The following is a 23,174-nucleotide window of genomic DNA, read 5'->3' as shown; positions in this document are numbered from 1 at the left end:
GTATGTCTAAGGCTGGAAGTAAAAAATTAAGTTCTGCAAGAATTCTTCATTATGTAATGTCTGAAACATGTCAAAAATGAAGTTTGATATTGAGAAAAGCTACCAACTAAATAGAAGTTGTATTACCAGTGATTCTGTTTTGGGCTTAGTGTCTCAAAATGTCAGTGGTCAAAAGATGGGAATAAAGTATGATGGAGAATTTGTGACAAGTTTGGTTTGGGTCAAAGCAACCAAAAAAAAAATTCGACTTTTTTAAAAACATTTTAAAGCAGCTCTGCAGTCCTTTGTTGGGGAGGGTCATCAGCAAATTATAGATATTATTTGATTTGAAAATTCAGAGTAGGGGGTGGTGGCAGTTATTGAGCTGTGTGTATGATGCAGGTCTAGCCTTTGATTAACAAAGCAGGTCAGTCTGCCTTTCATGGCCGCCAGCTTTATACCTTCTCATACTTCGACCGGAAAATTGAGAGCGGCCTTTCGTGGTCTGCGGGGTGCAATAATGCGGAATTCATGATGCAGTGAATTGAAACGGAGAGGTAAAATTGTGTGCAGCTTAGACTTTGCCAGACACTGAGGGCTATGGCATGATTATTTAGGTTTGCACGGCCCAAGATAGAATGGAGAGCCATGCATTTGATTTGTTTTCCTCCCACATTCATCATTTTGAAGATAATGGAGGAGAGGGAATTGATTTCTGAGTTTGATGTATAGTGTTTCATTGTTATGGCCTTTATTTTGTCAATTCGGTGATCTAATTAAAGCACTTTTTGAGTGTTTAAATGTACAGCCAGTAGTCAAAGTACAGTATGTCTTTAATGTATGATTACTAAGTGTATTGATGAAAAAAAAAACTGTACATGTATACTGACACAGAAACAGTGGTGGCATTAAAGAAACCATGAACACTGCCAAATGTTCATGTAATGCTGTGCACTGTGGTTTGCGTCTTTTCCTGTTGTATAGAATAGAGAGGAAAGATGAGATTCAAGGGGTGTAGATACACATGTAGCTGTTTGGCGCCATGTGAATTACATTCAATGATTGACTGTTAGCATGATTGATCCATATGTTCAGTTTGTTTTTCAATGCAACGTAAGAGTACTTTTCTTTTTGCAGTGCAGCTTCAATGCGGAAAGCAGAAAAAGGGCAAAATACTTATCAAACCAGGTTCAGTGTATTGAAGAAAAAAAATCAAAATAGAACAGTGTCTAGGAGATAGATCTGTAGTTACTTGAAGATTTTCCATTTTTGCAGAAACAAATGAATTATGGTAGATCAAACAGTGGAAAAAAAATAATTCAGCCATTTCCATTAGTTGAAGCACCACATGAGGGTGTCATGTTCATGAGTTGATATGACTAATGCTGTCAACTCTTATTCTTTATCATTAGAACTGGCTATCAAGGGTCATATCGAGCATGACATTAAGCACATGTCACACAGTATATATTTGGATAGCTCTTGTATTCAAACAGCTCATTCTCTCTCTAAAGGAGATGTTTCTCATTGTTATGCCTCTACCCAAATGGGTGCCAGAGGTATTGTATTTAGGGAGCTGTTTATCCGTTTGTCCCATATCTTGCTATGCAGACTTTTAGAAAGCCTGCTCCACGGATTTTCTCCTAAGTGGTACCTCTGTTAAAAGACTTATCTTATCACGCTATTGTAAAAAAAAAAAAAAGTGTTGTAGAAAAACTGCAAAAAACGTGATTTCCCATTAATTTCTTTATCCCAAACCGTAGAATTATGTAGGAGAATGCTCGTTCAGAGGATATATGAAAAGTAAAGATTGATGAGGTTGACTTGTTTCACCTATTTTGAGTCCTCATGTTATTGTAAAATCAGGGCATGTGACTCTTTGTTGGTTTTGCGATGCATTGTCACATATTTAACTTACAAAAAACTGGGAGAAAGTATGTCTTAAGTGGAAGACACACAACTAGAGAGGGAAAAATTCAAGTACGAGGGTGGGAGATTTTGTGAAAATGGCATCAAAGCAGTAGAGTTGGAGTCTCTGCAGTTAAATTGCTACAGCTTGCTTGTGTTTTGCATTTGGCTCCTGGTAACAATTTCTCAGTGTCAATTGTTAATCATACAGGCATTCAATATTAATCCATATCAACAGGCTCTCTCCCTATCCCATCACATTTTACACGTCCATCAATGGTTGAAGTGGGATAAAAGGCTCGCGTGCATGTTAGTGTACTTGCAGGTGCTACCATGTGTGATGGATGGCAACAGCAACTGAAACCATGGTCAGAAGATGATGTCATGACAGACCTGCTATGGAAACACGCAGATTTATGCACAAATTATACCTCGTGTGTCCAGAGTGGAGAAGATAATTCAGTTTGCATATTGTGCAGTAGTTTCCTATTATATTTATTCTTTAAGGATGACTGAAAGATGAAAGGAGGAATACAGTATTTATGTGGTTACAAACTTTTGTAGCTGTCGTCTAATGAAGATGTGAAACAATGTACAATCTACTGTGGCAGTCTGTCGTGGCATTAGAAGATATCATCTATTCAGAGGAAAAATACTTGTGCAAGAGCAAATCTATTGTTGAGTTCCAACAATATTACTCCTAGACGAAAGCAAAACATGCTGTATAGAAGTGAAACTACTTTGGACATCTGTGAACTCTCCAATTTTTCGGTATCATTTCAGCTGTAGAAGAACCTGTGGTGTACTTGCTTTGCACATTATTTAAGATGAGAGTATTGCCTCCTCCTATCAGACATAAATGGTAACTGTGGTAAGTACTTTGTGGTGTCTTGATTACATTAAAGTTGCTCAGACATAAATGATTTCAATTTATATCATTCACCATGAGTGGGATCCATGTTTCTTGTGCATCATCCCCTCATCTGTATTATAAAGCCCACTGATGTATATTATATTGATTGTCTAATGCCAAGACATTGATTCTTTATTGTACAGCTGCTGTGGTTGAAGGGACCATATTCTGTATGCATGGAGGTCTTTCTCCTGACCTCAGCAATGTTGATCAGTTGAGACACATCAACCGGCCACTGGACATCCCAGACCATGGGCTAGTGTGTGATCTGCTCTGGGCAGATCCAGATGAGGTAAGTAAAGAGGATTTTTATGGTTTTATGTTTTATTTGGTTTTTATGGTATGGAGATTCGTTTTCTATTAAAAATAAAATCACAAAAAACTCAGATGAAAACATGCTGATAGTCGAAGGGTTTCAGTTTGTGTATCAATTGTAATGAATGAGAAGTTTAAAATTTTAGCCTTTTATTCCATGCTCTGTGGTAGTGTGCTACACAGGAAGGAAAAAAACAATCCTTGCACAAATGTTTTAAAACACCTCGAGAAATCATTTAATTGATCTTGTACAATTTTGAACTATTTCCTTGGTATAAGTATGTAGCTACCAAGGAATCACCAATGCTGTAGATACATTTCATTGGATCAGTATGGTTTGATGGCATTGCCTCATGTGCAACAGTTGCTGTAGCATACAGTGTACCTCATAAGTTATGTCAATGTAGAGTGTATCCTATGCTTCAGTGGCTTAAACGGTATAAATTTTTGAATGTTCAAAGATGCAGCTACCAAGTATTGACAGTCCTAACCATGCAAGCACTTCACACTGTATCAGACGTGTCCAAATAAACATTTTACCACTGTGATTGAGGATTGGTGATAGCGATGCTGTGTAAATTGTTTAATGCAGTGGTTATCATTCCCAGCTGAATGGCTGCCCTGTTTACTGCAACGTTCCATCTGGAAACAAGATACCTGTTTGTGAAGGAATGACATTTAGGAATGCAGGGCATTTGTGTACACCACAGGGGAATAGTATAACCACAAGCCGCCGTGTACTGTGCTTAGGCAGAGTACCCTTGTAAATGGACCCTGCTTTAGTTGCATCTGTGGTTTGGTGGATTCTCATACTACATAACAACACAAATCCAACATCAATATCTGGTGTGTGCTGCTCCTACCACATGTGTCATGTCATAGAGGGGAAAAGAAGCAGGGTACCAAGATAGCAGTAGACACCCCACTGCCTCTCATCAGGAAGGGAGACAGATGGATTGACTGTATCGGCCAGGATTCAAGGGAATGGATAGATTGGATGAGAGAAATGCACCTCTGGATTTAAAATGACAGCCAGTGCTTGAAAGAGAGAGGGGGGAAAAAACTCCATTGTACACCATAGGATTGTATTGCAGTGTACAGCAGTATAACAGTTTATACAAAGGAGGTACTTTCTCTGTGTAGATTAGGTAGGGAACCCCCCCCCCCCCAAAAAAAAAAAAAAAAAATCTTTTTTTTGATATACAGCATAAATACAAGGTGATACAGAATCTGCAAGTGCTTTCTCTTAATACTGGAATGATAGAATAATAATAACAATGATAATAATAATAATGATAATGATGATGATGATAATAATAATAATAATGATAATAATAATGATAATTTCTAGACATTTGTAACGCACAACATTTCCACACAAAGTTGCTCAAAGCGCTCACAATCAATGTTTATAACCAATGTTATGTTACCAATTGATAAACAACTCTATCTTAGCCAGCACAAAATTTAGATTCAAAACCAAATATGAAGACAATACCCAAAAAATTATTGCTTGCAAGATGAACATACAGACATTTCTACTGTCTTGTGATGAAAAAGATTTGATGGGGAACAAACACATGAAAATAACTGCAGGATGTGTCATAAATTATAGGTACACTTTGCAGTAATTAGAGTTGTTTATAAACAAATGTGTACAATTACACATTTGTTGAGACATATTTGGAAAGACAGACAGGACGCTCTATATAGAAGTACAAAAATCTCTCAGAAAATCAGAAAAAAAGGAGGAATGTGTACACATTCAATAGAAAGCAATTTCACTAGAGATTGATGGAAAAAGGCTTTAAGGTGCAGATTTTCAAAAAATAGGCCATTGATCAAGAGGTAAAAGTTCTGAGGTCTTACAGAGAGCACCTGTTTGTCATTATGTACCTAAATTCACATTTGTCTTGTGTGTTGGAATGAGACATGCCCTAGGCAATGGAGAAAAAATGTGATAAAACAGATGTAAATTGCTCTCTTGGAGTGATTGCAAGGGCTTTAGTTATGACACATTGAGATATATAATAGCTTTTATTGATAAGCTGAGAACCATTGCTTGGTTTCCATTTCTCAAATGGGAGAATTGTCTGAAATTCATTGACAAAGACAACAAAACACAACAAGGTTCAGCTTGTTATAAAGAACCTATATTATGCTGTTCCATGAAGTGCAAGCAGTTCTTAACATAATATCTTGCTTTAAATTCAAAGGTATTAGAAGGAATGCGTATGTCTGTGTGTGTGTGTGTGTGTGTGTGTGTGTGTGTGTGTGTGTGTGCTTAAGCTGCATCACAAAATCTACAAATCCTGCCAGGTAAGACTTCTAAGTTAAGGACAAATTGAAAAGAAGAAGAAGAAAAAGAAAAAAAAAATTCTCAGCATTACAATCATATTCAATTAACTCATCCAGACTGGATGTTCTCTTCCTATCAAAATGTTTCATGAAAATTCTTACACAGGAGTTCTATATAGATAGTTTCAATGTAAGAGTCTTAGTAGACTCTTGTTCATGGAACAATGAGTGGAATTACCCACTCTGAAGACTTGGTTCATGCTGTAGCGACATTTTATTCATGAGTATGTCCAAATTTCATAGCTGCTGGTTACTTTAAACACAAACATTTTTGTGGTACATTTTTGTGTGTGCATATTTTGTGCTACTTCTGATTAGCATGATTTATAAAACCCGCAAAAATATCTTCATAACTTTCTCTGCACATTTGATTGGGTTGAGAATTCAAGAACCCGCAAATATGTTTTTGATCACGCAAAAAATTGACATTTTACAGTATTGTACTGTTTGTACATTCACATCATGGCTGGAAAACAGGCAAACCGATTTGAGACTGACTAATAAAGGGCCGTAACCCGTTGCAGACTAGTCCAGAGTATCCTTGGGCTGAGGTTAATGGGAAATGCATTTGATGTTTGATAAAAATTTGAATGTACCTGAGTAAAACATATTTGCAGCAGGAATTTTGCTTGTAAATGTCAGGTCAGTTTCTAGCATTAATGAGTTCAGTTGTTTCCATCACGTGACATGCTATCTTTAGCAAGCCTTTTAGGAATTTTAAAAATCTTCATTACTATTATTATTGTTATCTTCTATTAATGGCAGTATTCTCACAGTAGTATTTGAAATGACCTTAGATGCACACTAATGTCAAATATTTACCTGCAGTAGTATTGGCTTTCATGCAGTATGGGTAATTCCTTTGAAAAGTACTGTTGCGTGCAGTTTCTCAGCTGAACAGACAAAATACACATTTCTGATAGAATACTGTGCCATCTAATTGCACTTTTTGAACCTTATGTTCGTGCAAGCTTTTAAACCTTATAAATGCAGTATTAAATTCATTGAGGGAATTTACATCACAAAGGAATTCTGGCCTTGTTTGCATGCAGTGTAGTTTTGACTGAGTGTGTATGCTTCAAACAAGATTGTTGAAATTAACATGTTCCTTGAGGTAGACATTGAAATTCAAGCTCGAACACATTATACTACTCTTATTATAAAGGTTTGTTTTTTTTGTTCTTATGATTATTAAAAGAGCTGGAAACATTCTTCTGTTTGCATTGTGTTTTCAATTACCTCTGCTGCTGTTGGAAAGTGCTGTGGTCAAAGTATACTTTAATTCCATGCACAGTTTTAATGATTGTGACTGTTCATATTGGAAGAAAAACAGAAATCCCCTCATAACTTAACTGCAAATCTAGCAGCTTACAAGCTGAATGTGCCGGAGCTCTCTACAGCTCCAGTAATTAAATCATCAGTCAAGGTGAGACCAAAGTGCTGCAGTCCTCACATTTACTTCTCACATAGTGCGTCATGATTCACCTGTTCACTGCCGTCAAAATTATACATTTTCATTACAAGTTTGAGTGTTTAAATCACTAAATCACATATCATCAGCTGAGAACCAGTTGGGCAGTATTGCATTAATATTTCAGCACAAACAAAAACAGAACAATCACTTTTCATGAAATAAAAAGTTTACTAACTCAAAAGTGGGTAGATTTATAAACATTGTCCCAAAATCAGTCAAAATATTATTCTTGTAGGTTTTTATCTTTAGCATTTTAATGACAATGAAAACAACCAAAAATTTACGCTATGACATAGAGGAGATTAAGCTTTACAGTGTGATACCAATAACTCGATACCCCCAAATTTGGGTAACACCCTTCTTGTTCTCAGGCAATGATATTTTGCTTTGTGGCCTTTTTGTGGACAAATGTACAATTAACAAAGGAACAACATATGTGTACACTGTAAGAATGGAGACTTATGCACAGAGCATTAACACTGCATTCATACACTTGTAGAATCAACAGGCCCCTGACTGGGTCTTATACCATTCACTGTGGTGTATATGTCTCAACTTTCATGCAGTATGGCAGTCCTATAGTTTTCCCCTGAAAAAAATTTGATCACATGATTGTGGATCTAGAAGTAATTGTATGCTGCAGAGCATACTAGAAACGTATCTGTCCTCCTGCAGCTATATATAGCTTGTTCCTATGTAAACAGAGACGAGAAAGGCAAGGCCTACAGGCAAATGGTCTTTGCTCAGCAGTTCATCTACATCTCCTATTAAAAGGCAAACCAGTCTATAGTAAGATTAGTCGTGGCAGAGTCATTGAATACTTTGTGATCTTGTTACACACATCACCTAAAAGTTTGTCTAAGTATATGTATTATAAAGCTGTCAATGCAAGAATTGGGAAATTGATGAAGATTTTACATGATGTAAAGAAGAAGTGTCATTTGAAGGCATTTTCTGTGAACATGACAATAACTGCCACAAACCTTACTACTGTGCAATTGTTTTATTAGCTTTAAATTCTTTATTTTGATTCTGGGAAATGTTTGTGTTGCTGTTACACAATTTGGCACATAACTGATACCTCAACAGTGTCCTCTGCTATCTAGATGGATACTATTAAAGCTTAGTGCTGTCCATGTTACGATAAGGAATTAGAACATTAAAAAAATCCCCTAGCTATTCATACAAGTGTCTTAAATTGAAATGTAAAGTGACATAAATTTCTACCTTTAAGTGCAAATTGCATTGCCTGCTTGTTCTCATAATCCTTTATCATTTCAGTTTGATGCTGATTATTGCAATTTCGCTGCTGCCACCATGCTAGTTTAGAAGGACACAATTAAACAATTTCATTGCAGTTCTCCAGGAAGCAACTCACAGACATGGCCAGCATAGTGCACCATAACACAAGAGGGTGACACCACCAATTGCAAAATATTGAATTTGCCATCTTATTTCTGTGTGACTTTGGTGTTTAATGACCAGATTGAATTTCCCAAATGTAAACTACCATAAGCTGCCATTGTTCTGTAGAGTCCGCAGGAGAACAGTATGAAATTGTGCTGTATGTTAGAGTTCATCGGAGTGTGAATTGTGGTATGGCTGCTTTAATGCTGCTTCGACTAAGTGCCAATTTGTCAAAAGCCTGTTACCTTTACTTTATCCGAATGACAGTCAATGTTTATGTAGCTCCTCCCCTGCTGATTAACTATCGTCCATAATTGGCTAATTTGTCATAGAGAGCTTTTATAGGATAATTGCTCATAACTTCCAAAGGGATGTGGCGTATATGTTGATGCTAGGTGTGCTGTGAAACACTGCCCAGTTGGTTTATATAGCATGCTGTTTGATACCTGATATTCCCTTATCTGGAAACCGAACATAACCAATTTATTATACCCCCACCAACACATAGTGTGTATGGGGGTATACTCTATATAAAGTGGTTATTTTTGCGAGGGTTTAATCTATATTTCGTCATCGTTGAACAATATGTTGCCATGGTAACAGTATATTTTTAATGAAAATTATACAATTTTGGTTCAGCTGACTCAGTTTTTTTTTAGCATTTGCCTTCAAATTTGACACATGTGACCACTATATTACCTAGATGTGCAAAATTTATGTTTCTTAATTGTTGAAAAATATGTTGCCATGGTAACAGCATATTTTAAATGAAAATCATGCGATAGTGTGATTTCAGCTAACTCCCTCAGCTTTTGAGCATTTGACTTGAAATTTGGCACATGTGACAGCTATGATATATATTTGTGCAAACTTAATTTTTTGTTTATGTCAAACATTGTGTTGCCATGGTAACTGCATTTTTTTAAAATGAAAATCATAGAAATTGCAGATTTACTTATCTTGCTCCCTCAGGTTTTGAGCATTTGACTTGCTAGTAGAGCTACACGTAACTCTCTCAGTGTTACATGTAGGTGGGGGTATTCATCACATTGAGTGATAGTTCTAGTTTAGTCAGGAACACATTGCACGGAAAGATTGAAGCTTAAATATTGCCCAAAGCCCTTCTGCTCTTCTCCAATTTCATATTACATTCATTTTGCAAAGTGAAAATCAAATCTAATTGATTTTTATTTTTCATTTTCTGTGCTATAGATTCCGTCAGGTACTGTATACTGCACATATTATGAGAGGTTTTTATTTCCATAAATTTCACAAGTCAGGTACCATTCGCGAATTTGAAAACACCCAAAGTTGTTAACTCTGATCCCGACATGAATGCAACATGAACGCATACATTTCTCTGTTCAGTGCTACACAATCATAAATGTAACCACTCACAGAATTGTCAGGAAGTCCCAATTCGCGAAAAAATTAGACTGGCTAAATATATGGTGTGTACAGTGACTCAAACCTGAAGGCATTAAACCAAGTAGTACCTACATTGAAAAGGGAAAAAAAAACCCAATACGATGCTTGTAAATATGGTGTTAAGTCAATATTTAAATAATTAGATTGTAGTGTACGATTGTTCATATGTTAATTCTCTGGTAGTAAAATGATGTGTGCACTATGCAGTATGTCCTCCCCCCTCCACCCCCCCCCCCCCCCCCCCAAAAAAAAAAGAACAAAAAAAGAATACAAGTGGACTTTCCGCAACGGTACCGGTAATTGTAAAAATGGTGAATCAATCCAAATGCAATTTCAAGGAATGATAATTTACTGTCTACATCTATACAGAAAACCCCATTTGATGTGCTTCAGGGCCAAAACCATTAAAAATGTACAATTCAGGTTTTGAAATTTTGAAAAAATAAAGTTTTCTCAAAAACATTCCGACAACGAAAAATTGCTAGAGGATACACTGAATTTCAACTTAAACAAAAATGAGCAACAAATATTGCAAACTTTTTATGTTCTGAAATTTGAAGTTGAACATGAAAATTTCACCACTGTAACTTACGTTACTGCGCTTATTTTTCTTTGACCATATTCATTCTGTTTAGGGATGGACAATTTAACTATCCTTCTATTGGTGGATAGTTTCGAAGATATGACCATTCTTATTTCAATGTGCCTGCTATATTTTCCATTCATTTGATGAGTTGCTGTAACCGTGAATTAAGATATTGATAGATATGATGGAGGTTGTTTACTATGTAAAGTTAGATTGTTTCCTGTGGTTTTTTTATTCGTACACATAGAACTTGCAGAAAACTGCCAAATGATTTTAGATGGATTTGTCCTGCACATATTCTCAAACAATCTCAGTCACCATATGACAAATGAAAATGTGACTGTTTAAACCTTGGTAACGTTTGTTACGCATATGAGTCACGTATGTTACATGAATATATTAAACACTAAAAAAGAAGATAAATTTTAAGAGTTCTAATAAATATCAAAAGTACCAGCGTTGCAAGACCTTCAGTACTTCTGGAAGCAGATTTATTTAATTGTCGTCTGATTTTATCGTCCTGATAGTATATACATTTGGCCAAAAATGAAAAATTGGAATACAATATTTAGATTTCAAGAGTTTATTTTGTCTGAATATCATGAGTTTCACTGCAAAATTACCTGTTGAAGTGCCCTGTTTAAAACCAAAGGAATGCATTTATATAAGAGTCACAAAAGACATTGTCAAGAACCCCTAAAATGTATCAGTGTGTACTATAAACAATTGTAACGTATGTTTCAAATGTTTCCAGATTGAAATATTAATCACTCGAAAGTGGAGATGCATTGGAAAGTGCATTAAAAAGGAATGATGCATCGCTAAACAACATTGCACAGTGTGAGTACACAAACTGGTCAGCACTTAACTGTTTAGCATATTAAAGTTTACATCAATAAGATATATCAGGCATAAGAGTGAAAAATGTGAAATAAATCACATCGAGCCTATGAAGTTTAAAATGCAAACACCAGCACTGCTTTATGATTAATAATGCATGATTATCACAAGTTTCATTAATGAACAAACCATGCATTATTGTTGCTTAAAACGTACAGATTTCTTGGCACATTATTCAATAATGTGCTAAAAAATCTGTAAGTTTTAAGCAACAATAATGCATGGTTTGGGTAATAGTCACAAAAATACAGAATTATGAACAATTTAAGAGTGGTCACGTAAATAGACAGCTTTCTCACGGTTTTAGATTGAGAGTATAACTGACCTATGACACACTAGTCTATAAAGACAACAATGATAAACACAAAAAGGCGCACCTTTCATAATTTGGATACCCCCCCCCCCCTTTTTTTTTGGGGGGGGGGGGAGAGGCAATGGAAAAGGCATAGAAATGTCAGAAGAACAAATTGCAGTTCTTCTATTTCCATTACATAGAATAAAAGTTCGGTGACCTATAAAATGTTTTCAGTGGACATCATTATAAAAGACAACTGTAAACTCACAATCTAGTATTTTTCTGCAAAAGGCAACTTTCAATAAAAGGCATACTGGGTAAGAGCCAGTGTATAGGAGAGAATAATGCAAAAGTGGCGAGTTGTATTATAGTGAAATTATATAAAAGTTGGTATAAGAGCGTTAGTATGACGCTTTCGTCTATTTTCTTGGTTAAACTTCATATTTTCATTAATATCTCGGAATAGTTAGATTGGGTAGAAATTTTCATGGATGATTTTCGGTGCATAAACAAGGAAATTTACATATATTTCATCCTTTCAATTTGATATCTACAAGCCAACACTTTTATACAGTACCTTTCATTGTAAAGCATACATAAGTATACATCATTAGCAAATTTTTAAATTTGTGAATCAATTTCCTTGTCAATCCTTGTCAATCAAGTCGACATTATCACCTTCATTCACCCTTTGCTGAGATCGGTTTAAGTCTTCTTTTATTTTCTTGCCGAACGCTCTGTGCTTTTTAACTCTTTCATTTTTTTTCTGCGCTCTTGTTTTTCCCAACTCTTAAGATTTTCCACAGGAACGTAATACTTTTTTACACATTGTTTCTCGGATTTACTCTCTAAAAAAAAATCGAGTGAAAGTATTCACTCTTAATGGGGTGAATAAAAAAAAAGAGTGAATTTAGAGTGAAAAAATGTTCATTTTCACTCTTTTTAGAGTGACCTCAGGGACCACTCCTAAATCTTCGAGTGATCCCTGAGGTCACCCCAAAATGAGTGAAAATGAACTTTTTTTCACTCAAAATTCATTCCAATTTTACTCTAAATTCACTCTTTTTTTGTATTCACTCCATGAAGAGTGAATATTTTCACTCAATTTTTTTTTAAGAGAGTACGGAAGGCTTCTTCTCCAATCTTTTCCTTTTTCCTTCTTCAGTAATCGGCCTGAATCTTGGCTCTTTATTTTCCCATTTTGACCTCTAGGAACCGAAGGAGTAATGATAAGATTCCAGAAAATCCATACTGCAAATCAGTAATAAGATATTCTTACATAATTACGTAACCTACGTTACCTCTAATTACAAGGAATGAAGTGTCACATAATGAATTTGGTAGACTACAGTCACTGTAACTTTGAAGTAAATGATATGATAATTAAAATGAAAACCATTATTTTCATCATTCATATATCATTAACATACATATTGGATTGATTTTGATAGAGTGATTGAAACCTACGTTACCAGGGTATTCAGGGCCTCATTGACAATGATTATCGCCAAAAAGAATGGTTAGTGCAAGCGTAAAATTGAAATATGTTTTTCATCTGTTTATTTATGGATATTAGTCTTTTTTAGGATAAAGCTTTGGTGAAAAGCACGACAGTGTACATGCATATGTAAAATTGAAACCTACGTTACCTTAAGTGAAACCTACGTTACAATATTGACCCTATGTTTAAGTACCTTAATGTTGTATAAATATCTGAGTGTGATGTAAACTTATTATTCTCCTCGACAAAACAAACACCAAAGTACTTGCTTATAGTAAAAAAGTACCAATATTTGAATGTGATTACGCTAAACATGACTTTGAAAATATATATACCGTTCGCTCAGATACTGAGAAAGATCTCGTGCAGTCCATTTCCTGTGAGTCGTCAACGTGATGTGCCATTTTGTCGCAATGACTGTTTCTATGCAACTATGGAGTAAGATAGCTCTAGATAGCACTTGTTATCGATGAATGGTTGCAATGTTAGTGAATCTAATTAAGATTATTTTTTGGGGGGTAACGTATGTTTCGGTAACGTAAGTTACATCAGACCTTCGATGTGACTTTTTCAAGCGATTAGTAATGGCTCAAAACTGAAAACTCAGTGGAGAGATTGGGGTACCGTATGCCTATGTTTGGCATCTTCCTTGTAACATTTTCATTTTTAATTTTCCATAGCGGTGGTAACGTATGTTTCATTTCTTAACCATACGGTCTGACACATATTAGTGCTTGAAGCTTTTTCTCTGCAGCAGATAACCAGGTGGCACAACTATTGTTTACAGCATTGGACGAGACATTTTCTAAGTTTTTAGGACGGATAATTCACAATTTCAACCCCAGGGAATGTTTTAAAGGAAAACTTGAAATCATGGTAACGTATGTTTCACAGGCCTTTGCGACAAATTTGACTTGTAAAATAATTCAACTGAACAGTTTTCAATTATATTTCTTTTTATTCTAACGTGTAGGCAAATGGCTTAATTTGCCTTAGAACAAGTTTTAATGAAAAAAGATCATGCTTTCATTTGCATAATAGTAACATATCGGCAAAACTATTAATTTGCGACATGCTGTTTTTGGCGGGTTTACCATCTTTATGAATGCATAACTTCCGAAAGAATCATAACTGGATGTTCAAATTCTCGGCAGTTCTAGTTAACAATGTACTAACGGTAACTATTACCCGAAACTTATAACAATCGGTCGTTGCTTTATTTTCTCTTTGGTAAAACTATTGCGACAAGTATTTCACTAAATTGTACATATTTAGTGGTTTTGAACCTTCAGTGGTCAAAGAGAAATGAGGATCTTTGTAGAGCATGTCAGGAATCCCTTCCCTCCAAGTTTGTCCATTGTGTTTACAATTCCAAGAGCATCCAAGTGCTGAACTTGGAAGAAGTAGACCCATGACATGCTCTACAAAGATTCACATTTCTCTGTGACCACTTAACCAAAATGAATGGGGTTTCTGCAAAATGCGGGTAGGAAGATATAGTTTCATTCCCTGAAGTAGCATTCAGATTGTTCAAATTATTTGCAATGTTATTTATATGGAAATCCACTTGTAATTTTTTTTTTTTTTTTTTTTTTGGGGGGGGGGGGAGCATACTGTATCCAATCATCATGCAAGGGCAATAGTAAAATACAACAGCACATTTATATGCAAGTCAAATCCTCTGTTTTGACAGAGCTCTGTTAGGAATAATGAAAAGAGTTTAGCTCCATGTCTTCTCAGGGTGTGAGATTTCTGAATCTGTGATGTTTCTTGAGGTTCAGTATTAAAATAATGCTGATATGGTAATCTGTGTTGGCAAGAAAATAGTGAGTATGATTCATATTTCCTTAAATCTCAGCAAAATCCTTGGCTTTTGTTTGATTGCATTACAAAGAAAACCAACAGTAAATTCGGTCTGAAAAAATAGAAACTTGCAGTAAAACACATTACAATATCCTGATGTGAGTAGAAAAAAAAAAATCAGTTAAAGTTTTAGTTTTTGTCTTGCCCACCGGAGGTGAAGGCGAGACTAAGGGATCCAAATGGCGTCCATCCGTCGTCCGTCCGTCGTCCGTCCGTCGTCCGTCCGTCGTCCGTCCGTCGTCCGTCCGTCGTCCGTCACAAATGTTAAAGTTTACCTGCAAGACTCTCTTGTGATGCATAACTTGGCATCTGTTACAGCAATGGCAGCCACACTTGGGTGATAGAAGCACTAGGGGTATCTTCATGTTATGGTGTTGTCAGAGGTCATGTGATGATGTCAAAGGTCATTTGAGGTCATATATTAAAAAGTATGTGCAAGACTCTTTTCTATGTTAAAGTTTACCTGCAAGACTCTCTTTTGACAAATAACTTCACATAAGTTGCTTGGATTACAACCTAACTTGGGTCATAGATGCACTGGGGGTACCTTCATGTTATGGTGCCGTTGGAGGTCACAGGATAAGGTCAAAGGTCATTTGAGGTCAAACGTTAAAGTTTACTTGCAAGACTCTCTTATCACATGTAACTCAGCACATGTTGCTACAATGGCAATCAAACTTGGGTGATGAATGCACTGGGGGTACCTTCATGTTATGGTGCCGTAAGAGGTCACATGATAAGGTCAAAGGTCATTTGAGGTCATACGTTAAAGTTTACTTGCAAGACTCTCTTATCACACGTAACTCAGCACATGTTGCTACAATGGCAATCAAACTTAGGTGATGGTAGATGTCTCTTGGGAAGTTGAAGGTAACCACAAGGTCAAAGGTTACAGACAGGGGTCAACAAACTTTTAGGACCCAATGTTAAGTTTTTAGGGCGCATTTCGTTTATGGCTCATAACTTGTGATCCCTTTGTCCGTTTGTGACCAAACTTGGATGGAAGATGTCCCTTGGGGAGGTGAAGGTCGTCACAAGGTCAAAGGTCACAGACAGGGGTCAACAAACTTTTAGGGCCCAATGTTATGTTTTTAGGGCGCGTTTTGATTGTGGCTCATAACTTTTGATCCCTATGTCCGTTTGTGACCAAACTTGGATGGTAGATGTCCCTTGGGGAGTTAAAGGTCATCACAAGGTCAAAGGTCACAGAAAGGGGTCAACAAATCTTTAGGGCCCAATGTTAAGTTTTTATGGCACGTTTCGATTATGGCTCGTTACTTTTGATCCCTTTGTCCGTTTGTGACCAAACTTGGATGGTGAATGTCCCTTAGGGTGTTGAAGGTCACCACAAGGTCAAAGGTCATATTAAAGCAGGTCATTTAACTTGTGGGAGTTATAAAAAATATTAATTCCTTGTACGCGAATGGGCGAGACACAATTCGGCGATTGCCTTGTTTTAATTCATACACTGATTACAAGTCTGCTTTCAGCTGGACAGCTGGGGTGGTATTCTGAACACCGTTTTATCTCTGTTGTAACTTGTGTTGTAACTTGTGTTGTAAGCCTGTGAGTTATAACACCGCTAAAACAGTTGTAAATCGGTATTCTGAAAACTGTTTTAACGGTGTTGTAAGTCATGATAACCACGCCCATCGCAATAATCATATCCAATAGGAAATATTGTTAGAAGTAGCATCTAAGACATTTCAACCAATAAGATTTCTCCCTTGGGCAAGTGCGCCTTGCTTAACTCTGCGCGTTTTAACAAGCGCTCATTCTCTGGCGTGCGCACAAATAGGACAATGGTATGCGCAGGTAAAGAGAGCCAGAGATAAAATAAAGTTACAACAGAAGCTTGATCATTATGCCTTCTTACCGGTTTTGACGGATAGTTGGTGCAGTAGGGGATTCACAAAGCTATCTCAGATTGAGTCTTTTTATTTGAAATTTTGTTTAAAAAATAAGAAGATATCTGGCGTTCATAAGAGGAACCCAAATTTCATGGTTTATGTGGAACTAGACGCTTCTAAATTAAGTTAAGCCCTTGCAATGCCATGTTATTATTATCATTAAATATTATTATTGTTGTTGTTGTTGTCACTATCTTCACAAGATATCTCTTGGAGAGCATTATCGCGTAAAGTTCCATCATGGAACCTTAGACTTCTAATACTTTTCTTAGGATTCGCGCCATCCCCAGCAATAAATATTTTTGAAACACCCAAAGGTACTGATAATGAATTCTTTTTGGTGAAGATAGTGAAATCATATTAAAAAATATTTAATATTTTGAAAGATATTTTTGAAATAGATAGTGCTTAAAACAAGTTAGTGCCGACGGTGCCGGTAACCTTTCTATTCATGTGTTTGTGTTTTTATCTATGTGCATAATTATGCTACGCGTATGTACTTGCAATGTTACTGTTACCAAATTTTGTATTGTGGAATGAGTTTACGTTTTGTCAAACTGCTATGTACTGCTATGTACAGAAAGGCAAATGCCTTTCTGTACATACATTGTTTTTATTTTTTGTATATCTTTTTTATTTTGAACTCGCATACCACAATATTGAGTTGATGAATAATCTCACTATCTAACATAAGTTAAAACGAAAGTTACAACGGAGTTATAACACCTTCCACCCTGTTTTATCTCAGAAGCATAAATTTGCACGGGGCATGACTTACAACAGAAGATAAAACAGTTTTCAGAATACCGTGTAATCTAATGGGTGTTCAGGTTTGCGCCCACTGTTACGCGCGTGCGCATACCCTAAGACAATGGTATGCGCAGGCAAAGAGTGCGCAAGATAAAACACTACTTACAACAGAAGTTACAACAGAAGTTACAACAGAGATAAAACGGTGTTCAGAATACCGATTTGTTACAACAGACTTACAACAGAGATAAAACGGTCTCAGAATACCACCCCTGTTTTTCAGCATGCCATGAGTGTGTGATGTCTCAATGTTATTTCACATTTTCTTTGTGTCATCTTACCCTGACAGGACATCACAGGGTGGGGTGAGAATGACCGAGGAGTCTCCTACACCTTTGGTGGTGATGTGGTCAGACAGTTCCTGAAGAAGAATGACCTCAGTCTCATTGTCAGGGCACACCAGGTAAACACAAGCTAAGACAGAAAAATTACTTTTTGCTTTGGATAATTAATGCACTACCTCTAAACTCATCAAGGTACATTGGGCACAGCCAGACAGAGACATATATGTAGATGCCCACAATATATACATGCACACAAAACAAAAGACACTGAAAAAAACAAGAATTTTCATAGTTTCTTACCAACTTGTCTGCATCAGTACCACATTTTTTTTTTAAATAAAAAAAATATGGCATACACGTTGAGAGCATTTACATGTTGTGTTCTCTTTTGTATCAGAATTTTTGTCAACTCCTCATTGAGATACTTTGTCTACCCCCCCCCCCCCCCCAAAAAAAAAAAAAAAAAAAAAAAAGATAATACTTCCAGGGTGTCACATACAGTTACAATGCAGGTCCTAGTTCATATTTATAATTTAGTTGCCATTCAAAACCATGGCAATTACACATCAAACCATGCATCATACTCTATGGAAGACTAAAGCTTACATAAATTATGTATAATGTAGGCCCATAATAAGCATTGCACATGTTTCAGTTGCAGTCTTATGATTCCTGAACTGACCAGTATTTGGCATGAATTTATTTCATATAATATCAAACATAATTTCACATTTTAGTCTATCATACAGTATAATGCATGATTTGAGAAACTGAAGTCTACTCACAACAAAGGGTTTATTTCAGCATATTCCAAAAATATGTGTATATATATAATATATACATGTTTGTCTTGTATGGTGGGTACATAATAAAGGGTAAGCAGGTTGTGTGGCCATTAAAACACAATACAATTTCACACAAATTTCAAAATCTCTTCAGTGTTCCTGCTTGAAGGTTCACTGATAGTATCGATGTAAAACATTCAAAAGTTATGAACATAATAATTATAGGTCTGACATTTAATATGTGCAAGGTATCATTGCTGTATGGAGAAACCACTGAACATGTTTTGTGTTTAATACGGTATACTTAGTATACATAGAGTCATGTGTGAATGTGTGTGTGTGCGTGTGTGTGCGTGTGTGTGTGTGTGTGTGGTCAATTTGTGCATGCAAACAACCCTGGGTCCAAGGGTATAATGGGTAGTTTGCAGGCACAAACCCTTGTTCGCGTGAAGGAGTCTGCGCCAAGACTACTACATGCACTAACCGGCACTGTCCGTCAGCCTGTAGGGAGACGCTACAGTACAGGGCCTATGGGACAGTGTAGTCTTGGCGCAGACACCTTGACCAAAAACAAGGTTTTATGCCTGCAAACAAGCGGTCTGGCAACCCCTTTCCCGACCAGATATTTTGTCAGTTTTTATATTTTGATTATGTACACCCATAGGACATTCATATAGGCCAAGTTTGGTCCATGGGCTCCATGGGGTAAATTACACCCGCCGGAGGGCCTTTTCGGGGGGTCCCTGGGGGCCGAACCCGCCCTCAGGGACCAGGCTGACAGGCATTTTTTTAATGAGAAGGGTGGCCCCAGCAACTCTGAGGGGTGAAACCTTTTGGGCTTGATGGGGTAAATTGACCAGCAGCCAGCTCTCAGACTATGATTAAATTGATTAAATTTCTCATAAATCCCATTCAAATGTCGATTTCAGGGGAAATATATGATCACAGCAATTTTAATAGTTAATAATATCCAGGAGTTCAGCGTGAAGCTGATAATAGAATATGTTTGATCGACCTTTTGAAAGTAACTATTTTTTGTAAATTATGAACATGCTGAGGTAGTGCATTCCAGACAGCACTTTGTATACAAATCATACAGAATTTAATTGATCAAAATACTCTTAGTTTTTTGAGAAACTTAGGGACATGGAATTCGGGACATACGATCAAAATCATACAAAATTTTGATAGAAATACACATTTTTTTATTTTTTTATTTTTTGCGTGGCAAGCTAGAGCATTTTATATGTGAATCTTGTAGATGGAAATGGTCAAATTTTCAAGTAGTTGAGCTGGGATTTTACACATATGATTGCCATATTGAGCAGTTGTGACAGACACCATTTTTGTCAGTATCATGAAATATATTGCCATAGTAGCATCTATTTTTAATACAAAACATCACAGTCTTGTCGATCAAACTGCATTGTACTCCCTCATTTTTGAACAATATGAAATTAAGCACATATGATCATAATGATATGTAGTTCTGCAGGATACCTTGCTTTTGATAGAAGTTGAAAGAATGTTTCCAAGGTAAAACAACACTCTTTATTATTGTCAGCAGTGTACCAGTACAGAAGTGTTTGCTAGGGTGTATTTATTTTAACACCTTCAGTGATATTTCTAGTGTGAAGTAGCATTCCAACATACCATGATTCAGTTTTTATCATTTGATTTGGATGGCTAGAAGACCTGTGGGTCATGGTAAATACGTTTTCCTTTCTTGCCCCTGGCAGCCCAGTTTGTTATGTCGCGATGTAGGCCTATTTTTCCATTTTTTCTTAATGACTATGATATGATTTATTTTGATGTTTGTTATGCTGAATTAAATTTGTTTTTTGATTGTATATGTGGAGACGAATGAAATGCCAAGTGATATAAATAGTGATAATGATAATAATTACAATAATAAATGCTCTCCAAAGCTAATGAGTTATACTAAAGCTGAGAATCTCTTCTCTCAGGATCTGACAGCTAAAAATTCTTATCTAGCAACTTTCACAACTAATTATCTTCATCTGTATTTTCTCTTGCAGGTTGTGGAGGATGGCTACCAATTCTTCCAGAAAAGAAAGTTGGTGACGCTGTTCAGTGCTCCAAACTACTGTGGAGAGTTTGACAATGCCGGTGGAGTCATGATTGTTACACAAGACCTCACATGCTCGTTCTCCATTCTACAGGTAAAGAGGCATCTGTCTTTTATTGTTAAAGTGAACATTTTTGTGTGGGTTATTTTCTGTGCTCAGTTCGGAAAAACAATTTTTTTTCTTTTATTCCATGGAATCAAAGAAATGAATTATCATTACTTAATTCATTATTACAAAAAAAAAAAAATGTGCTTGCTTTTATTTTTGTGCTAGTTTTATGTCATGTGTAATGCACAAAAAATTCCCACTGTTGTAGTTTGATATTTGGGCATATTAATTTCAGAAACATCCTACTGACTGTTAAGCTCTGAATCATTTTAAGATGTTAAATGAAGGAAAGGAGTAACCATATATATTTTTTTTTTTATTTCATGACATTTTTGCTAAAGTTCTTGGTGAATTTCTGATACGTTTTCTCTTTTTTTCATAGAAAACGACTTTAATCATACATATCACACCAGCAAGTCCTGTTTAAAGTAGGATGAACTTGAGGATAAACTTGAGGATAAACCCTCATGTGATTCGAGTGCCGTTTGGCACAAAAAGCCTCATACAAGTATTGTACACACTGTCCTAAATCTGTGGCACAGAAACAGTTTATCAGGAAATACATGTGTAGATTTGCTAAAACACTTCCATTTTTTTTTTTTGGTCATCTATGTCTAATATACATGAAAACTAAGTCTAGAGAGATAATCACAGGGATTTCATTTCCCTACCAGACTGAATATTTTCATACCAGTTTCAGACAGAATTGCCGATTGTGCAACCAAAACATTTACCAACTACCAGTAGGCGGTAGTGTGTGGGACTTCTCAATATTAATATGCTGGCAGTGATATCCAGCACAGGCAGCTCACCATTCACACATGCACTTCATTTTTATTGCCATTTTCTTTCTTGGCATTGAACCTGCTGTCTTTGATATCAGTTGGTAGAATAACTCTGCATGCATTAGTTTATAACACACAGTGAGCTTTGTATGGGGTAATTGCTTCATTCTACACCAGCCATAAATGACCAATGACTTTATCAACATCTTGTGGCTGGTCAAAAGAGAAAAGAAAGAAGAAAAAGTCCACCATACTCTCTTTTTTTTTTTTTTTTTTTTGGGGGGGGGGTATATTTTCATGTTCTCTGGTTCTCTCTGCATCCTTATTTTCTCTTTTGTCAGCCACAAGGAAATGGACCAAAGCAAGAATCAAAGAAGAAATGATGTTTCAGCTTCTCTTGTCTACCTTTCCTGGACTTACAGAGGAATCCATCACATCAGCTGGGATTCTTCCAAGAATACTGATTGGAGTATGCCAGATTTAATAGCTGACATCTTTTCTTTTTGTTTTTGTCATGTCTTCTGCTGAAGTAAATTTTTCAGAAAAAGACACAGGTATGATTAATCTTTCTCTCTGCCATTGTATAGCAAGGTACCTGTAAGAAAGTTATTTGATCTATTCAGAGTTTTATGAAAATGTTGATATTTTCCACCTTTTGATCAGTGTTGATACTTAGCATACTTTTAGTATATATTTGATCTGCTGAAGGGAAAGATTCAAATATGATCTGTGGTTCATTGTGAAAAGACATTCATTGTTTAGATTTACTTTTTGAAGTAAAGAACATCTCAGTTTACAAACACTCTCTGAATGCATAAATACTTGCATTGATGTATAAACTTATTGCATCAGTTTGAGAAACTTGGCATAAAGTGACTCAACAGCTTGAGAAAGACAGTGCTAACCTAGTGCAAAATAAAAGTAGTGCATTGTTTTTCATATTTGACAAAAAAAAACATAAAACAAAGCCAAAAGAATCAAGATGCAAGTAAACCTTTGGGATGAGATAAACTATGTTTTTGCACTTTGATTTTAGTCTTTCTTTTGTAAACTTAAATTCATCTTTGAAGATTTTTTTAGTCCTTTTCTCTTATTATCTTGCCTGGCTGAAAATGATGTCTGCACTAGATCTAAACAAGGCTGGTTTTCTGGAGAAAGCCTGGAGAAAAAGGTACTTTAGCTCTCTTTACCATTTTATTAATGGTGCATTTCTGGTCCTGTTTCAAGGATGTAGTGTCCAATCTGTAATTATTCATTGCTTACTCGTCTGGAGATGAATATTTCTGCGAGGTACCATGTGACCAAAGATGAACTCTGTTGACCGAGTTAGATTATCCATCTCATTTGATGTGGGAAATAACTAGTGCTATCCTTTTTCCAGCATAGTTTGGTGATCAATAGAGTGTTTGACCACCGATGTGTGGATAAAAGAAAAAGATAGCAAATGGTAATCTGTCATTATTAAAGAGATGATA

At 36.1% G+C, this 23,174-nt stretch overlaps 1 protein-coding gene across 1 annotated transcript in view; it reads left to right on the top strand.

The window, feature by feature from the left end:
• LOC139744998 (uncharacterized) overlaps positions 1-22,177 on the top strand; it is a 59,939-nt gene extending 37,762 nt beyond the window's left edge. Inside the window, exons 5-8 of the mRNA XM_071655403.1 lie at positions 2,944-3,092; positions 17,937-18,050; positions 20,756-20,899; positions 22,041-22,177. Coding sequence (XP_071511504.1) covers positions 2,944-3,092; positions 17,937-18,050; positions 20,756-20,899; positions 22,041-22,082 — 449 coding nt within the window. The 3' untranslated portion in view covers positions 22,083-22,177. The remainder of the gene's footprint in view (positions 1-2,943; positions 3,093-17,936; positions 18,051-20,755; positions 20,900-22,040) is intronic.
• The last annotated feature ends 997 nt before the right edge of the window (positions 22,178-23,174 follow it).

Source organism: Diadema antillarum, unplaced genomic scaffold, assembly GCF_040938485.1.
Source record: "Diadema antillarum isolate AM-2024a unplaced genomic scaffold, OU_Dant_1.0 seq00001227_RagTag, whole genome shotgun sequence".
Classification (NCBI taxonomy): Eukaryota; Metazoa; Echinodermata; class Echinoidea; order Diadematoida; family Diadematidae; genus Diadema; species Diadema antillarum.
Note: the sequence above shows the minus strand (reverse complement) of the source record. Positions and strands in the feature narration are given on the sequence as shown.